Source organism: Amphiprion ocellaris, chromosome 20 (assembly GCF_022539595.1).
Source record: "Amphiprion ocellaris isolate individual 3 ecotype Okinawa chromosome 20, ASM2253959v1, whole genome shotgun sequence".
In the NCBI taxonomy this organism is placed as follows: Eukaryota; Metazoa; Chordata; class Actinopteri; family Pomacentridae; genus Amphiprion; species Amphiprion ocellaris.
Window position 1 is genome coordinate 16,617,135 of NC_072785.1, and position 19,795 is coordinate 16,636,929.

General features: G+C 41.6%; 1 protein-coding gene across 1 annotated transcript; it reads right to left on the bottom strand.

Moving 5' to 3' along the window:
* Positions 1-9,303: 9,303 nt before the first annotated feature.
* prox2 (prospero homeobox 2) lies at positions 9,304-18,501 on the bottom strand. Its single transcript, XM_055005604.1, has 5 exons — positions 18,318-18,501; positions 15,399-17,006; positions 13,458-13,563; positions 11,839-12,033; positions 9,304-10,112 (listed from the first exon to the last, which is right to left on the bottom strand). The coding sequence occupies exons 2-5, from the start codon at positions 16,943-16,945 to the stop codon at positions 9,945-9,947; spliced, it is 2,016 nt and encodes a 671-aa protein (XP_054861579.1). The 5' UTR covers positions 16,946-17,006; positions 18,318-18,501; the 3' UTR covers positions 9,304-9,944.
* Positions 18,502-19,795: the final 1,294 nt, after the last annotated feature.

Below are 19,795 nucleotides of genomic sequence, written 5' to 3' on the forward strand. Positions count from 1 at the left end.
TCCTGTGTTGAGGCTCTCCATTTCTTATGACCTTGTACCTCGAATGTCTTTGTGAACCTTTGCTTGTATGTACCATCAACATTCCCCCCTCTTTAAATATATGCAATAATCCTATCTCCAGCCACATGAATACTGGCCCTCCATATTATTGTAATGCTAACCTCCAGACTGCATGCCTGATAGCCAATACTTTATCACAGCTTTGCCTTTTTTATGGGTCTGGTGTCTCTTTAAAATGATTGCCCCTGTTTTGATCTGATTAATTTTGTGTGAGCACAAACAATTACTTTTCATCTTTATCTGCTCAAGGAATCACCCTTTTTTATGGGTATCATTTATTACAGGTGGACAGCTACTTGTTTATTAGAATTTCAAGCAGCCTATCGCAGCTGAGATCTCCCGCGGTCTATATTTACATTTCAACTTCAGCTAAACAGGTATGACAAACACACATAGCAAAAGGGCCAGCCGTGGCCACACTTCATTTTCATATTGCCTCGTCGCGAGCCAGACGGACCGGACTTAATGCAAAAGTTCCTGACATGGTGGCAGAAGGTGCTGAGCAGGAGGGAGGGAAAAAGAGAGAGAAGCTGATCGAGGAAAGAGGCGAAAGAGAGAGAGGGATGCAGGGAGAGAGACGGGGAAGGAGGTGGGATGGTGAGAGCAGGTTGACTGAGTATGTATTTGAGCTTTCAGGTGAGTGTCCATCATTCAGGGAAAGAGGATGGGTTCATGGCCTCTGAAATCCATCCATAGCAAGGGGGTCTTCACAGTGAATATAAATATATGTGTGTGTGCCACGGCCAGGGCCACTCTTGACAAGCCAACAGCTGTTAATTATGAATTGGCCTGCAGAGAGGGAGACAGGCTAGTGAATATGCAGAGCTGAAGGAGCGCACAGAGCCCATGCAACACGAGTGTCAGACCCCCACTGCACCCGGAGTGGCAGGGGTTGACCTGGGTGTCAATCACTAGCACCGGCCAAGCAACAGGACAGGGATTGCTTGGAATGGACCCAAAAATACGGCAGTTTGACTCATATCGAAATTAACTTTTTTATTTGATGGCAGCACAAGAAAGTTAGGTGTAATTTGTTTTTCCTGATAAATATTAAAATATTGAAAATAAAGGCACGAAATGCTGTTTAACTCAAAAGAGGTCCCGTTTAATATCTGTACATAGTTCAGTAGCCACGTAGTATTTTTCCTTTGTGTTTTAGTTTTAATTTTCCAAGGCTAGTTGATGCACTAACATACCAGTGACAATTTCCTGGCACAATGTTAGCAATAAAACACCTCAAAATTGCTGTTTACAATAGGAATCAATGCAAAATGGAATGAAAGAACAGAAGAAAGCAAGTAAAATAGTTTAAATAATGCAACTGTACATGTCACAAAGTGCCTCATATTATAACATACGCATTTTTTAAAAATAATCGTCACTCTAAGCTGTTGAGAGGCAAACTTTAAGTTAAATGAGCATTTGTCACAATGATAACATCATTTGTCATTTATTCCATATTTACCTTTTTAGCTTAGCCTGTGTTCAAAAAATAATATGCTAAAAAATATGCTAATTAGTATGAAACAGAGGTTTTGTTTTCAAGGTATTCGGTCAAATGGGTTAAAGTGACCAGTTTTGACCTGATGTTGACGCTAAATCTTTTTCATCTCTCCCCTCGCTCCAACCAGTCGAGGCAGATGGCTAGATGGCTGCCCTCCCTAAACCTGGTTCTGCTGCACATTTCCCTCATCAAAAGGGGTATTTTTCTTCACATTGTCCCCTAGTTACTGCTAAAAGGGAATAATTAGATTCATTGGTCTTCTTTAAAATATTGTAAAGTTGATGCAGGTTGATACTTTCCCACGTGAGGTGTCCTGAGATGACTTGTGTTGCAAATTGGCATTATATGAATAAATACATTGAAATAAATTGAGCCTAATGAAACATTAAGGGATCGCCACGCTGTTTATCCTGAGTGCATGGATGTCTGCAGGAAATTTCATGGTAATCCATCAGATAATTCTTACGGTTTAAACCAGCACAGTGGACTGACAATCTGAAATGGCTAAAAAAAAAAATGCACACAAGTGAATATAAGCATATTTAAACAGGAAGGCCATGTGGTGCTATGTCTATGAGTTCCTTGATTTTAAGAGAGAAGCAGCTGAGTAACAAAGCTGAGGTGACTTCAGCCTGGACTGAAAAACAGTAATAAAGCACTGATGCGATTTGAAAATTGGGATGTCGTGGTGCTCAGATACTGGCAGTACCATTCAAAGTTTTTAAAATGATCAGAAAAATCTTGAATTGTCATCTGATTTTGATCGAGACTGAATGTAAAGAACTTATGTAAGAGCAAAACCTGAACAAATACAAAGAGGTCTGGTACTGAAACCCTGATAACCCCATTTAAGTGAGGGATTTTAAAAGCCTACTCCTCCAAAAGACCCATATTCCTCTTTGCAGTGACTGTGGAGAGCTTCTATGTGTACACTCACTAGCTATTCACAGTAGGACCAGGGTTAACAGGGCCTGTGCCTTTAATGACAGGAATATCTCCAGGAATTTTAATTAATTTTCCACTCTTAGCAGCTGAATCTGCGTTAATTTCCCCCTCAAGGACTTTTATAAATTTCATCATTAATAAAATCAGACATTCAATTAGTCCCAAAATCCAGATTGCCAACTGTTTCATAACAGTCCTGGTCTGATTTTCCCTTTTTTATTAGGTTGGGTGAAAAAAAGTTAAAACTAATTTCATTAATCTAATTGTCATAACTTCGAACCATCTCTTAATTAGTTCAAATTAATATGATTAATCACAATAATGACAAAAACTCATTCAATTACAGGTTTTCAATGGCAAGTGGATGTGTTGGGGGTGATAGGGGCATAAAGGATGAGGGCGGGAAGCAGAGTTGGCTGTGAGAGACGGGATTGGTCGTGATTATTCCGATGACTGACAGGTTATCAATCATGCTGCACTTTTAATAAAGGCTGCCAGAACTTCAGTGGAAGGCCTGGCTCAGTTGTCTTCTTTCTTGTTTTATTTCTTCAAAATCCTTTGGAACTCTCCTCATTCCTCTATGAAATATGATCCCTCTTTGAATGACTTGAGCTGCACATTTTAATGAAGACAGTGGTGTGCATAAAAACAAAAATGGACTCATCCATATGTAAATAAAAAGATGGCAGTGCATATGCTCATCTCCACTACCCCATTATTGCAGAAAATTGCATACGTTTATGCACTGGAATGATATCACTTTATTTTCATTTGTCTGAGCGTTCACGAAGGCTGCAGATGAGTGTGCCCCCTCTTGCGTTCCTTTCCCTCCACTTCTCTGCAGACATATGGATCTGAGAGATGCCTGCTGCTTTGCTTTCAATCAGGGCCACCGATCTAACAAAGCAGGGGAGCAGAAGCATGTCACCATTTGTCACATGCCACTGGGGCACAAGCTGAGCAGCAGGTACACCCTCGGGTGTGTTAGGCCAGGAGGGAGCGCTGCAGCTGCCAGTCTCAAGCAGGTTCCCTCTTGTCCCATGCTGTCCCCCTGGGACCGGCCGCCCAAATGTCCCCAGTCAGTTGTCTGGGACGATCTGACCTGTGATCCACCCATCTGGAGAGAAAGCTGCATTTTAAGGGCCGCTTAGCTTCCATCACCCCGAGGAAGGAGTCAGACGATCAGTAGGCCCATATGGGGATAGAGATCCCCCCTGGAGAGTCCAAACCTTGGACTCCTAAAGATGCCCCTTCGCTTGTACTGCACCTCTCATGCCTGTTCAGTCTTTGTACTACTTCAGACATTCCGCTTTGATCGCCTCACTCTGGGCTTTGGTGCTAAACGGGGGAATTCACCTGCCACCCCAGGTAAAGTCAACCAAAGCCTGCTGGAGCGTTAAGCAAAGCATAGCATAGATACATATGTTATGTCTGTGACAGTGCTTATCATGCGGCTCAAGGGCTCCCATCCTTTACCCAATGGTTATATCTCACACAGCATTGGATCCATGTCTGATGCATATCTTGGCTGACAACATCGTTGAAAGCCTGGAGCATGACAGACATGTAAAAGTATATATTGCATACGCTGAAGTGCGCCAGGCATTGTATACAGCAGCTTTTAGGTTCCTGCACTATGCTGTGGCATGTGTTTACCACTGGCATTGTTTATGGACCCCAGTGATTAGAGGCTATTGGAAGTGATGCTGAACCACACAGTGAGCGGTGCCATACTTTCTGGATGCTGTGACCACATGGGGCAGCATATGGAGCCATTTCCTCTTCTCTCTCCAGGACTTTTTAGACATGTCAGTTGGGCCTTAATCATGCATTTTTCTGCATGAGGGGAGAACTGGAGTATCTGTGCCGAGCTGGCTTTAGTGCCCACACAGTTTTCCACCAACACAGTCAATCGATAGCGCCCAGCATCGCTGTGTACGCAACGCACATGCAAACATGTACACTGTCAGACAGGCACAGTAAGTCAGATACACACATACAGTTTACCTCTTTTACAGAGCCTGGGCTTATTCTGTCTATTATTCAGGCCAACATGCTTTAGAATATTTCCTTATTGTCATCATGCTTTTTAATTAGAAGAGAGTGGGAACTGGTGGATGGAGAGGAGACCATACCTCAGTAGCTCAGCCTTCCAGAGACTCAGGGACAAAAAGGGCATTTTTCAAGGTCTAAACCCACCCTCCCCTCATATGCACAGCCATCTCTAAGTCCCCAGCCACCCTTGAGAGGGAAGCACAGCCTTCCATGTGCATAAAGTTGAAATAAACTGCAGTCTGTATTTTCATTGGGGAAAGTGAACCCAATTTACACGCTGCTCCATTGGAGATGAGCACTCTAGCGTACCCTAGCTGGTAATCTTGCCCAGATTCCCCCTTTGTGTCCTGCATTATTGTTGAAATAAATAACCTTTCACTGCAATCAGTGTGGGGATCTTCACTTAAATTATCGCCCCACAGATAGCTCACTCATGATCTGCTTCTATATCCATTAACTATCCGGGAAAGTGATTTATTGGTGAAGGGTAAGAAAAAGGGAATGAGGAAAAGCAGGAGAGTGAGTTTGGTTAGACAATAGTGCCCTCTACTGTGTGCAAAGCAGATCTCCTTGACAGAGGATGGACTGTGGAGACTGGCACTGATAACATCTTCGACAGCTATGATGTGATGGAGTTTTGGAAATGGGGTTTGTGTCTCCTCTAAACTAAAACTAGCTGTTTTCATCCTTTAGGCAAGCAAATATTTAATCAGAATGAGCAAAGTGATGGAAAACATGCAATTTAAGAGCACCAAGAGACCAGCTGAAGTAAAAAGCAACGTTGAAACACCACAAAGGCCAATAGAGCTTATGAGCAGCAAACTGTCTTTCCAGGTGTAAGCGTGGGCCTGGACATTATGCCCTCTCTCAGCAGCAGTTCCAGCCAGGGCTCCAGTACCTACAGCCCCCCTCCATCCCCTCCTCCGCAGTCCCTCCTTCCCCACACTCCTGTGATGTGTCGTTACACGCTCGGCTGGCTCCTCTTCCATGACAGACTGTTACTTCCTGGAGCGGAAACGCATTTGATTGTTAACATCTGGGCCATTACAATTGCAAACTAGGGCTCTGTACATCAATCAGGAAGTGATTTCAAAACAAAGAGACCGTCCTCCAATCAATCTATTGGGAAGCGGGGGCATTACATGCTCCTGTAATCCCGGCTAATTAGCGGGATAATGGGAATGAGATTTATGAATCTGCTGAGGAGAGTGGAGGTGCGAGGGCACACTCAAATTAGCAGGGATGCACGCCAGCCAGGGCTGCAATAAGGAAGATGTGCTGTTGGTTTTTATCAACTTCTTGCTGCCTGCATACCTTTTGGTTGGTGTCACTGTGAAGGGAGCATTGCAGGGTAATGGACAGGCACCGTGTTAGGCAGTGGTACAGTACATCAGATCTCTGCTTCAGCTGTTACACATCTGGCATTTCACAAACAAAGGAAGTATTGTGCATGCTATTAAGCAACAGCATTAAAATTACTGAGGTACACTAAATGTATTTTATATATATGAATGTTTACCTTTGGCTTGATTCATATAGACCAGTGAGCCTCTAGATTTTTCACATCTTTATGGTTAATTTTTTCTTTGATTGCATCTTTCCATGCCCACCTAACACATGTTTCTATCTTGACACTCAGCTAAAAAACACTTACTTTGAGAACAGAAAGCAGTCTGACTTGGTGCAAACAAGAAGGTTTCAGTGCAGCATCGTTGGTTGCCCACACTCCAAGTTATTTGAATTAAAATATTTTAAAATGATTGCCTCTTCTTGGACATTTTGACTTATATCTTGTAATATCTGTCTCTCTATATTATAGACTATGTAAATACTATGTAAAAGTGCATCAGGAAAAACTAAAATACCCAATTCTGATACATATCCACTTAACATATCAATTCCTTCCTTTTCCTCAACAGTCTGCATGAATAGTAATATAATAAACAATAGTTAATTTTTCTTTCATGGCACCCCCTCATGCAAATCGAACACATTATGTGTCTTTCTAAGCTAAAAAGCATTCACTTAGAGAACCACAGCTACAGAAATTAGCCAGAGTCGGTGTGAAGACAAAGGTTATGGCAGCATCTCAAAAAAACTGAAGAATTGTTGCCTCCTTTAGGAAATTTTAGTTACATCTTCTTCATCTGTCTCTCTTTATTAAAGACTATTCAAAAATATGTATTAAGAAAAGCTAAAATATCCGCATCTGATCCACATTTTGCCTTGCTGTAACTAAATCTGGCAATAATCTGCAGTTCTCCATTTATCCTTTTTCCGCAACAGTCTGCATGAGTGAATGAGAGCGACTGTATGTACAACACTTGCTGTGTGGCAGTGTGTGTGAGGCAGTGTGTCCCTGGAGGTGTGTGTCTCAGTGGCACCCTGAAGCCTCTTCGTCCCCAGCGGCCCCGGGCCTGACCTTGCCCGCTGGCGGGGGGACATCTCCCATTAAAGCAGTGCATTGTGATAAGGCCATTTCTTTTCCTTCAGCATCCCTTTAATGTCATCCCTGAAATATGAAGTCATTAAGCGATATTAAAACAGTGCTGACAAACTAATTAACAGAAGACATTATACGGGATGGGCTCGATTAATCCGCTTTAATTGCTCTTTTAAATGGGGGCTCCAATTAAAATTAATAAAGATTTACTGGTGATCACACCAAACTACACCAAGAAGTGGTTGTCTGAAGGGCAGCCTAAAGTCAGCGGCCTCCGTTCTCAAGTTACACTCCCTTTTGCTCCCAGCGCCCTCCCAGTGTGAGCCTGCTGAAAAACCCATATCTATGAGCAGGAGATTAACCAGAGGGACTGTCCCAGCGCCCCCCGTCCCACAGCTCCTATTGTCTGTAGCTCGGGGGTGTTTGATCCTGCCTTTGTCTTTCCAGGACCCAGCTAAAGAGACACCAGCTCATTTATTTTAATAATTTTACACCACACACACTGTGCAACCTCCCCAAACACCCACATTTATAAACCACAGTGTGGAAATTGGTTGGTTATGATAAAACATTTTATAAAATTTTTCAGTGTCCACTTTTTTTCTTTTTTTTTGTGGATTGTTTGCTGTCTTAATTCTCTCTGCAGCCTCAGTTTCTATACAGGGACAAGTGCGCCCCTGTGTGGAGATCAGTGTACATGACAGGAACCTGATTCTGTAATTGTTTGAAGCACTGCTTTACAGAGCAAAATCATTTTACTATGATTGTTTATAATGTCAAAAATAAAGTATTTGCATATACTGTGCACCAAAAAATATCGCATCTATGATGACAGAGTGGAATGAGTTGATTTTAAGGCGAGCTGAGCTGTTTGTGTTACAGCAGAGATTCACTAGATGATGCTGTTACTCTTCTCTGAACCGATTCATGCATCTCCAAGAATCAGGCAAAATTCTCTGATTTTGTCTCTTTCAGTGTAGGACTCCAAGAAAACCAGCAAACAACATCAGTATTTTGTAATGAAGTGAATTTCAAAGAGGTTAAACGTACAGAGCAGTGTTTTGTTTTAATTTGATCACATCCTGTTGCCCATTTACTTTTCATTTCATCTTCATTACAAAGCATGCTCTGTTTTATCAGAGACTCTCTAATATGGAACATAATTTCATATCGTGCTGTTTAAGTTGAAGCCTTGTCAGCCAGAGGCAGTTGAACAACTGAAGGTATTTTCTTTGTTTTCTTTCATTATATCAGAGGTTACCAAGTCTTGTTCAGAAAATGTCACACAACAAATTAATTTGAGCAAAGCACTTTGGTTCAATCAGAGGCATTTTAATTGAGTTGAGAACGTAAATCAATTTACTGAAGAAGACTGATCTAATTGAAAAGGAATGTCTATTAAAAGATTAGTGAGGTTTATTGTCTCCAGTCTTTGTCATCAACCAATTCAACTAATGTTTTAATTTCCTTAATGTTATCATTTCTGATGTAATTGGTGCTTGGGTACCTAACAGGTTTTCCAATTAAATGTTTGGTTTTGGGCGCTGACATTGTAATCTCTCACAGTGACAAGAAACAGTGTACTTGCGTAAAAGTGCTCCATGCAAATGTGTAGCATGCTTTATTTATGTTAAATGCAGTTTGTGGCCTCTGTAACAGTTTGAAGGGATTAAATCATAGTATAGACAATGTGTTACTATCTTCTTTCCAAGTGACACAAACAGATGGCAGCGATTTTAATTCATCACATTTAATTCACTGCACTGATTGTCTGCTTTATATTCACCCGAAGGCATCGAGAGTCAAGCCCATCTGCGATTTTCATGACATCACCAAACTCGCATGCGATCGGCTTGCCCTGAGTGGGTGCCTGGAAGAAAGAGTTAACGCGCTCGTGGAATTTTGCTTTGGTGGCACAACTGCGATATGAGGTCACCTCGGGCATTAGTCATTAGGAGGGAATGCATTGTGGCCGTTTTTAAGACATGGCAGTTGTCCGCATCCGCACCGGCCACACAATGAATGCAGGCCTTAGAAAGTTGACTTGAATTGGCTCCGGTGAACAATGTGAACAGCATAGTTTGTGGGGGGACATTTAACAGCTGGCTGCTGGACGTGGATTAGAGGCACCTGAGGGGCTCCACACAGGGACACAGTGTTTGCATGGGAGAGTTTAGCATTTGCAGTGAAAAATAAAGCATTTACTTCGTGGGTCTTCTTTATAATAGACATTAAAAAATGCTCAGGTAGTGATAAATATTAAAAAAAGCCCAGCACACTCATTTTATATTATAATTTAGTGCATCTTTAATTTCCATATTCATCCAGTACAATGTTTGTGACAGAAATGTCTGAAAATGATTGTTCTTTACATGACAAAGAGCCGTACCTTTACACACGATAATAAAAACCATCACAACCACTTGCGCTATTTTCACATGCATTCTGTCAAGCTCATAGTTTACAACATAATTATAGTACATTATGCAACACACAGCAGCAGCGCATGTACATTTACACAACACACAGCTATGAAAGGAGACAGAATTCAAAACAAACTAATACTGACAGAGATTGGCAAAAAAAAAAAACAACTCAGGCTACACTATGTAAACATTTTTACACACCTACAAACTCAGTAAATCTAAATGCGTTGAGGCAGATTATATAAGGAAACACTAAACAATAAATCCACAAGAGCATTACTATTTATCATTATTTGCTTTTTCTTTTTTGATGAAAGCAGACATAATATTTCGGACTATATTCTAACTTGTAAAAGGGTGTGTTTGGGGGGTTGGTGTTCTTTGTTTATACAAATTTAATCTACATGTCACTTCACTAAAATGCACTACAAGAAATGGTGAAATAATTATGTCAAGAGTCTAATTTCAAAAAATCACTTATTCCCTCATCTGTACATTTCTCTGCTTCAGCCTATAAGTGGGAAGATGTCTTGAACTCTTCCGGGACGTCGCTGTCCAGTTTGCAGATCACCTTGTATATGGCCTTTTTCCAAGAGGGGTCTGAATCTTTGGCTGCAGAAATGGCGTTGTAAAACTCGTGCAAGGTGATTTCGGCGACTTCCAGGAACCTGTCAGGAACCTGGAAAAGAAGAAAAAGTGAAATACCTTATAGTCGAGACCTTATTCATTGTTTAACGCCGTGCTACAAACGTGCTGCATGATCTGCCTTCAGTTTTCTCAAAGTCAAAAATATATGAAATGAAGACCTGTAGCGCAATTCTTCAAACACTGGAACTGATGAAAGGGAGTTCATCTCTTTGTTCTCTGCACACATACAACAAATGCAATGCTGCAATCATTAACTTTCAATTAGGGGCCTCTTTGATTAGGTAGTCTTGTTGTCTTGAACCTGTACTAACTAACTGAGTTTTCTTTCCAGGGATTCTGCCCAGATCTCTACAACGCAGCATGAATCCCAGCAGGAATATGGCAATAGGCTAAACATTTAAATGACTCTGTGCAGGCGTACGACTTCAGATGGATAAGTTTAGTTGTATAGATAAGTAAGAGTTCGGTGGGGTTACAGTTGGTGCGCAGATGCAAGGGATGCTGGGAGAAAACCATCTGCTGCACTTGTTTCCCATCCACTGGCCGGTTAGCGCAACACTTGTTGGCGTAAGTTATTTTTCTTTCCCCTCATCTCCTGACACAAAAGCATCCCTGGGAAAGGAATGTCTTGGTCCCAAGGTAAAGAAAACGGTCTCATCCCTTTCCCACCGAACGGCCTTCTCCCTCGGAATCCACAGCGTCTTTCTCAGCATTCCGCATCAGTAGCAATCTCTGTCTCGCTCAGGCGTACTGGTCCTCTAATCCTGAGTTGTTTTAGTGGGATTTTGCGGCTTCCTCTTCCCACAGTTTGATAAAGCATCACTCTGGAGTTTAGATAATGGCTGTAAAGGCTGGCCAGCCACAGGTGCAGTGTGACACACAGGTCAGCACACAGACATACATGAGCACAGCGAGGCCTGACATACTTCTACAGGTTAGTAACTACGGGGATGAATGTGTCAACTCTGATGCTATAAATGAGTAATTTTGGGAATTATTCACTTTCTGGTGGAGAATTAGATGAGAAGATTGACATCAGTCTTATATCTCTCTGGTAAATCAATGAGGCTACAACCAACAACTGTTTGCTTAGATCAGCATAAAGACTGGAAACAGGCAGAAACAGCCGAAAGTGACAAAATCTGCCAACCTTTAACTTTAAAATTACATATGAAGTTAGTGTCGTATCTGCTTTGTAAAACCCATTACAAAAAACAAAAGGCAATTTGTTGTGAGTTTATGTGTTTCTCAGGCAGCATCTCAGTAGTTTCTGCAAGCAATTCACAGAGTCAATACTCCGACACAGAACCGCTCCAGTGAAATTACAAATTGAACGATGTGTTAATGGAGGAGCTTTAGACATGTTTCCAGTCTTTGTGCTAAACTAACCAGCTGGTGGTTGTCGTTTCATATTGACTGGACATAAATGAGAGAGGTATCGATCTTCTCCTCTAACCTTCCACCTGAAAACAAAACAAACTGAGGAAGCTCAATAGCATTTAAAATCGGACTAAGTTTTTCCTCAAATTATTATTATGGCAGAAAAGAAAAAAAGATTCCTGATGAATTCTCCCATGGAGCAGAAATAATGAATACAACTAAAAACATGTTGTTCTCATTTTAATAAATGCTCATTTATCTGTGGCACAGTGTCTGTCCAGCATGAGAGGAGTGACTAATTTGAAAAAAATCTGCTACATCGGTCAAACAATACAAAGTGCAATATAAAAGAGTGATGGCTAAAACGTGACACTTACGTGAAAGTCATTGGCTTTATTGTAGTGCATGTTCAGGGCCCGGAAGAGCTCCGAGTCCCTGCTAACTGTAATGTCTTTGACATCGCTGACGCCGTCAACGATGGCCTGGCGGGCGAACTTCTCCATCTGGATGTAGTAGAACTCCCTAAAGTTACTGAACCACTTGATCAGCTGAGAGGTGATGCAGCGATTGAACTGGAAATGGAGAGAAAACAGCATTTGACTTTTATACTGTTTAGAGCCATGTTTACAGCAAAAGATTAAAGGAACAGCCCTGTAACTGAAGCAATTGCACTGACAAGAATCCGAGTCTCCTTAAATAAGACAATGAATCGCTCCCAGCTCCAGAAGAAGTGACTGTTCAGCCGCTGACTTTTCTCCTTTCAGAGTAAGCAGCATAAAAACTGAGACCATTCTTGAAATGGAATTTATTAATTTCAGAATTCAATTACAGACTTCGCTGAAAAAAATATGAATCTCTGTGCTTTCTGATTAAGAATGTAATGGCTGTGTCTTGTTTTGGCATTAGCAACCCTTTCCATTATGGACTAAAAGCATGAATTTAGTACCTGCAGGGCAAAATGCCACCTAATGGTCTGTCACTCTATGCAACATTAATTGCTCTGAGCCTTTCCCACCAATGTCCGCGATGAAAAAACATCTGTCAGGCCTCTGTGTTTCTAAACTCAGTCTTGACATTAGTCTTGTTATTCTATCTCGTCATCCAGAAAGACAGAAAAAAATGCCTAAGGGCTGGGCAGGCATCAAAGACGCTTCTTCTCTCTGGTGTGGTGGGTGAGAAAGCGGCAGCATAAGGACAGAAGGAAGCTTCCCTCTCATTGACTCGGGCTGATAGGATGGAATCAGACACTGGGATTAGGTGCTCTTTTGTTCAGTGCCACTTCCCACCACAGGATTGTAAGCAAGGAGGAGACGTTTGCAGGGCTGCAGCAACAGCATCCTCCCCCCTGACCCCCGGGGTCAGAGCAGATTGAGAGGCAGGGGCCCAAACCGGCTCAGAGATCCAGGAGACAAGATAGGAGAAGAGACGGAAGAGAAAGTCGAGCGGAGTTTGGAGAAAATTCGAAGGGAGACGAGAGAGGAAGTAGAGAAGTATAACACCAGCAGGAAGGTAAAAAGAAGGAAGAATAGGCTGAATGAACAGAACACAGAGAAGGAGAGGACCAAAAAAAAGAGGAGCTAGAAAAGAAAAGGATGACACGAGACCAAGGCCAAAACACACAGGATGTTGTGTTTAGGACCAGCTCACCACCGCACAAGTCTCTAATACCAACTCTGTGTTGACACTCAATAGCAATGCCTTGCCTACAGAGTCCTTTGTCAGTCCATTTGCTGACTGGAGTGGCTTTTTTTAAAGAGAGAATGCCCCTGTATCTCCCTCTGCCCCCAGGACATACTAGCAGCTCAGTGGCTTTGTTATTTAAACCCTCTGCCTTTTTGTTTCTCTCCTCCGACACACTGCTGACTTTTTTCTGTCCCAAACACACACTGACAAGTAGATACCACGGAGTTAAATGCAGGAAAAACAATTCTGTGGACTGTTGAGATAAAAGATAAAAAGTGGGTTTTTTGAAAAAAAATAATGTAATAAAAATTACCTTGACATCAGGGAAGAAGGTTTTGAGCACATTGGAGCTGGGGTAGCGGGTGTAGAAGAACATGAGCTTCGCCTTCTTCAGATGGCTCGGGGTGAGACCCTCCTGGATGTTCACATTACACGTTAAGGAAAGCTGACAATTAAATAAAACGCACGGCATACAGTTGTGTGCAAAGTGATAGCAGAGCGGAGTATTGTGTTGCCTCCATCTTCAGCTAAATTGAATTTCACTAAAGAAGAGCTCGACATTAACTAGGGAGTCAATAATGACCCTAACATGTGCTTATTGGCAAAACAGAATTACGAATTAGATTAGAGATTTTTAATTAGAGAGCAAAGCACTTCATGCCTGGCAGTTAAGACAGCTTGTTTTGAAATGTTTGGAAAAAAGACGCCGATTTTCAGATATAATTGAGTTGATTTAAAGACGGCATATGGTGCTGTATAGTTTATCTTCAGGGAAAACCCAGCAAATATGTCATGGTTAACATATATTTGAAACACTTTCTCAGGTTGTTAGTTACATTTAAAACAATTTAAATAGCATAAAGAAGAAATCCCTTTACTATTTGTTTGACATATCATATATTACAACTAAAGACAACGCTTCCTTTATTGCAAGTATTAATAAATGCAATTCTTTCTCAAGTTTTCCCCCTTTGGCTATGAAGGTGCTCAGGACCATTTCCTCTGTAGTCCACCACTTTGCCTTAGGTCATAATATTTCCTTATCAGGTCACCACACCACACATGTATTAGGGAACCCTACCTTTGAAATAAGGAAGTTTGGATGAAAGATTTATGTGGTATTGTTCAAAGAGAAGCAGAGCTCTTTGCACTGTAAAGATAAAGTGAATCCTGAGAGGAACCACATAATATTCCTCTCTAATGCTTTGCCACAAGACGATCGACAAAACTCAACACATCTGGGATCCTTTTTGGGATTATTTACTGTACAGTTAGTAATATCAAAGAAATTATTTTCCACTTAAGTTAGGCAAACAATGAGAGAAAATAGATATTATTTAAACTATAATAGAGGAAGTCAGCAATCTGTGAATACAAAAAGAAAAATGTTTTCCAAAAAAATGTCTTTTTTTCCTGAATAAAACACTCTGATTTTCTTTGAGTTCCTCTGAAGACAGAAATACTGTTATTTGCGGTCTATTTCAGTCATGTACATTCTAACAAAGGTATCCAACAACAAATGCTCAAGACAAGAGCTCAAGTGTTATGGTTGGAAGGCACTTGTGGTTTCCACCAGCACTCAGATGTGACCTTTTAGATGCACCCCTATCACTCTGATGATGGAGAAATAGATCCTGCACCTTTTCAAGTCTGAAAAAACGACTCTTCCTGAAACAGAAACCGATGCTTTCTCTGCCTTTGAAAAATTGGCTTTTGTTCCTGGCAATTCTTATCAAAGCCTTGTATTCCTTTTTATTTGTCTTTTTCTAGACTTAAAGTCATTACTCTGCTCAGATTAAAGAAGATGCTATAATTTTCTATGGGGTTAGTGAGATCAAAGAAAAAATTCTCCTTGAAGTTTGTTACTGGAACTGCCCATGCTGCAATGAACCCCATCTAGCCACTGTTCAAATGCAAGAGCTGAAATATAGGGAGTTTGTATAAAATAAAAGGTAAATAGTGTATATTTAAGAAACTATCAAACATACTCTGCTCTGCTGTGGGAATAGTACACAATATTACCATGAGACATAAAAGTATTCTCTGCAAAATTGTGTGAATTTGTGCAGACAAATAAAATAGATAAAAAATATTTAATAGATGAATAAATATAAAATTTAAATTTCTATTTCTATTATTTGTCTTTCTCATTGTGATTGTGAGGATAAACAGACAAGAGATTTTAATTCTGCATCAACAAAAGGCAAAAAGCAAAAGCTGCCCTGGTTCAACTGTTATTTTCACCTGAAAGGATATATTGAGAGACATGTAGGGGTTTCGTTCAGCCATGCTCTGCAGTTCCCCACACTCGATCTTGACGTGAGGGAGGCACAGATTGTCGACTGTCACTGCCCCCAGGGAGGAGGGACGAGGGTGGTGGCCGAGGTGGCTGGACGTCACCTTGGACCTCATGGCGATGGTGTCCCAGGGCAGGTCCACCGAGTCTGGGGACGTCCTGTCCATCGATGGGGGAATACAGGGGAGGCCCCCGAAGTTGGAATGGGGCCCGTATTTCAGAAGGTGCTCGAGGATGTGGCTGTCGTGCAGAGGGGTGCTGTAATTGAACTGAAAGGGCGTCTGGTGCACCGGGTAGGGCCTCTTCACCGTCGGGGTGACTGAGCTCAGAGGGGCCACTGTGGGCTTGCGGACCACCAGCGACAGTGCCTCCGTCTGGTCCTGAGGGCTCTGAGCCTCAGAGCTTTCATAGTACTCCAACGAGCGGGATTTCGCGGCAGCCTCCTCGGCCTGAGGCTGGTCCAGGGCGGAGCTGGCCTGCTGGCTCTTCCTGTCTCCAGCCATGCTGATCTCTGGTGACGAGCACATGCGCTGCTGAGGAGACAGGTCCAGTCCTGTGGAAGACGCCTTCTTGAACACCCTGTCCACACAATCATTAACTGCCCTGGAGAGCTCCTGCTTCAGAGATTCCTGTAGGTTCTGACTTTCTCTTTGGTGCACCAGACAACCAACTACTTTCATTCGGTCCTTACACTCTGCGGTCATCCTGCTGTTCTTCCTCTCAAAATCATCTTCGCTGCTTATATACCGTGACTCCTGCTCAAGGATGTCATGCTCAATGCCAACTTCTGTGCCATCTCTGTTGTCATATTCAGGATCCTCCTGGTTGTAAACTTGAAGGAACTTTTCCTGGAGCTGACGCAGGAGCCTTTGCATGCTGTGGAGCTGCTCTTTCAGCTTGTGACACTCCTCGTCCTTGCTGTTGCAGTTATCACTACTGCTGCTGCTGCCAGGTTTTCTGCTCACCTGTCCTGCATCGCTGTGTTCCTGATGCTGAGGCAACCTCTGCTTACGTTTGTTCTCCCTGTACGCCTCTCTGGCCTCCCTGGTGTCTCTGGCGTCAGTGTCGGACCTCTCACTGTCTCCATGCTGCCTGCTGTTGGGAGAGCCAGCCATGACCCTGATAATGTTCTCTACTCGGGCCCTCTTGGCCTGCAGGTGATCGGTGATGGGATGTTCTCCTTCGGGGCTACTTCCTGTGGAAACATGACCGCTGGGGGATGCAGCCTCCACCGTACTGTCCTTTGAGGAGACGCTGCTCTGGTCCTCCTGGCTGGAGTCAGCAGCAGTGGAGTTGGAGAGGTAGAAATGGCTTTCATCTAGTGCCCTCTTGTTGTGGATTGTCTTGCGGAGGAGCTGAGAAATTATCGATCCGTTTGAGTATGAGGCCAGAGGCTCATCGTACATGTTTCGGCGGAAGCAAGGCAACATGACATCAGGCTTGTCGTCTTCCAGGCAGCCTTCGCCCGAGCTGTGCATGTTCTGATCAGGAAGACTGAGGTTCATGCTCACTTCAGGGCTTCACACGACACACGCTGAGGAATGAGATCTATGTGATACAAAGAATCTGAAAAAACACAGAACAGTTCAGGTGATAAATAACAAAAAGCAATCATTTAAAAAGAATATAAACATGTGTAGCTGTTAATTGTTCCTATATGGTTATGACAGCTCCATGCAATGTCTCTTTATTCTTATAGTAATGCCTAAAATGAGCAAACAAACCCAGTAGATGCAATACATAATGCTGTTATTTTGCCAGTAAAACTTTAAATTATATTTGTGATCCTACAATTACTACTTTAACAAGCAAATATTACTGACACTCTGATAGAAAACCAAAGAGTTTGACATTATTTTCAAGATTCTCATTTCAGTTCAAAAAAATAATAAATCAATAAATACTGATCTTAAATAAAGGAGTGTATTCTTTTGTATCCTTTCATCTCTGGATTGTTATAATGGTTGACGCAAAGGATAAAAAGAATTGTGATATAACCATGAAAGGTAAATTTCATCTGATGAGAGCCCTCGACCACGCAAAAAGAAACGGCTCTGTGTATACATTATTTACAAGAGAAACTATCATGAAAAGCTCTTTGTATGGTTTTCATCTTAAGGAATAATCAAGATGATCATCGCTGGTTAAAAAAATAAAACAAAGCTCTGTTGCCTGATTCTGTGGTCAGTGGCTTCATTCTCTTTGAGGTTATATTTAAAGTTACATTTGTGTTACAACACAAATGAATTCAATTAATTAAAAATACATCTGCGCATACAAGTGGAATTGATAGATTTAAAAAGATCAGATTTTACAGTGAATTCTATAACAGTAATTGATACAAGTTCATTTCAACTGAAGTGGCTGTTTGCTACTTTTAATATAGACAAACATTTTATCAGACAAATAGAAAAACGTGACACAACTTAAATTTCAAAACTATTCTCATAGTATTAATATCATTGCTTCCTTCAGTCTTTACAGTTCGTAAATTTTCTTCTTCATCTGGCTTTAAAAAAACAGTATTCAGTAAATAAATGCTGCATTAGCTGCTCTACTGCCTAAGATGTACAGTTGACTTTTATTTTGAAGTAGCTGAACTTTATATATTAACCTCTACCAAATGATCATCATGCTGTCTATTTATCCTAAAGTAATTGTACAAATAAGCATTTTGACTCTCTAAACACTGAATAAAAACTTATCAACTCCCCAAACATGTGGTCAAAGCTGTCGGCTGTAGTGTAAAAAAATGAAAACATTTAACACCCAACAAATGCAAATCTACCTCATGGAAAAACCACCAGAAGTGAAGTGATGAGTTCTGAAACACTCCCACGGCCGTGCAGCTGAATCACAGACACCCAGTGAACTTACCTGTTGCGCCGGGACGTGCTGCCGAGCTGCTGGCCTGCGCGCACTGAAGGTTGGGCGGTGAGGAGCGCAGAGGGAGAGTCGCTGCGTGAAGCGGAGCTGGGGCGTGGCCATGTGGAGGCACCGGGGTGCTCATCAGCCATGCAGTGTGAAAAAGAAGCAGTGACAGCCCACTCACGATGGTTAGAGAGGGTTTCAAACAGGATGGACTGCAACTTACTGACAAGCTAAAAACAGGTGGGGTAGATAGGAAGTTCACACTGACAGGTTTTTCATAGCCTAATCTTCATCTATTACTGGAAAACAGGAGTTTAGTGTCATTAATGGTGCAGGCCTACATAAAGAAGTATGAATCCATCCATCCATCCATTATCTATACACCGCTTAATCCTCATTAGGGTCACGGGGGGGCTGGAGCCTATCCCAGCTGACTCGGGCGAAGGCAGGGGACACCCTAGACAGGTCGCCAGTCTGTCGCAGGGCTACATACAAAGACAAACAAGCACTCACACATTCACACCTACGGGCAATTTAGAATAATCAATTAACCTCAGCATATTTTTGGACTGTGGGAGGAAGCCGGAGTACCCGGAGAAAACCCACGCATGCACAGGGAGAACATGCAAACTCCATGCAGAAAGATCCTGGGAAAGCCGGGACGCGAACCAGGGACCTTCTTGCTGCAAGGCGAAAGTGCTAACCACTACGCCACTGTGCAGCCCAAGTATGAATCTAATTATTTAAATAAAGACCACTTTATTTGTGAGTAAACTCCAATTGTTCAGAGTTAATATACAGCACACACATCCTGCATAACATCATAAAGGAATTCAGTCAAATCATCATCATTTCTAGGGTCAATATATAATTGAGGGACTTTTGAAGTCCATGGGATATAACTTGCATACATTTTTATTAAAAATAAAATTTTAAAAATGTATTTTATGTTCATTATGATCATGCCTTTACAAATTCCATATTTTTTTATTATGGAAACAAGCATTTATTAATACAAGCTGAGTGGATATCATTAAAATGTCAACTAAATAGCCATCTGAATTTAATAACAAAAACCTCCTAATTAGCTAAACAATAATACAATTAGCTTATAAAAATGTGTTAATTGTTTTCTTTTTATTAAGTTGAGATAATCATGACAGATATTTGTTTTTTGGAAATATGTCAAATTTTATATGGAAAAATAACAAATTCTATCACTTTCAACTAAGTTACCCGTTACAAAAACACCTCTCAAGGAAGTGTGTTAATTCCAAATCACATGACCTGCTCCACATGATGTCATTTCCTCCTGAAGAAAAGACTGGCAAGACTCCAAGGCTTTATTTAACATAAAGTAGTGTGTGAGTCAAGTGTGGACAGTGTTACAACAATATCTTTATAAAGAACTTTCAATTTCAACTCTACTCAATTGTATATATAATATTTAGAAGATTCTTTCTGTTAAATCACCATGTAGTGTT

Bases quoted from the DNA above. Each gene is read 5' to 3' on its own strand.
- prox2 (XM_055005604.1), bottom strand. From the start codon at position 16,945: ATGAACCTCAGTCTTCCTGATCAGAACATGCACAGCTCGGGCGAAGGC. The intron at 12,034-13,457 runs GTAATTTTTATT...CTCCATTTCCAG, and splicing joins CCTTCTTCCCTGATGTCAAG to TTCAATCGCTGCATCACCTC. The intron at 10,113-11,838 runs GTAAGTGTCACG...CTTCTTTTCCAG, and splicing joins ATAAAGCCAATGACTTTCAC to GTTCCTGACAGGTTCCTGGA.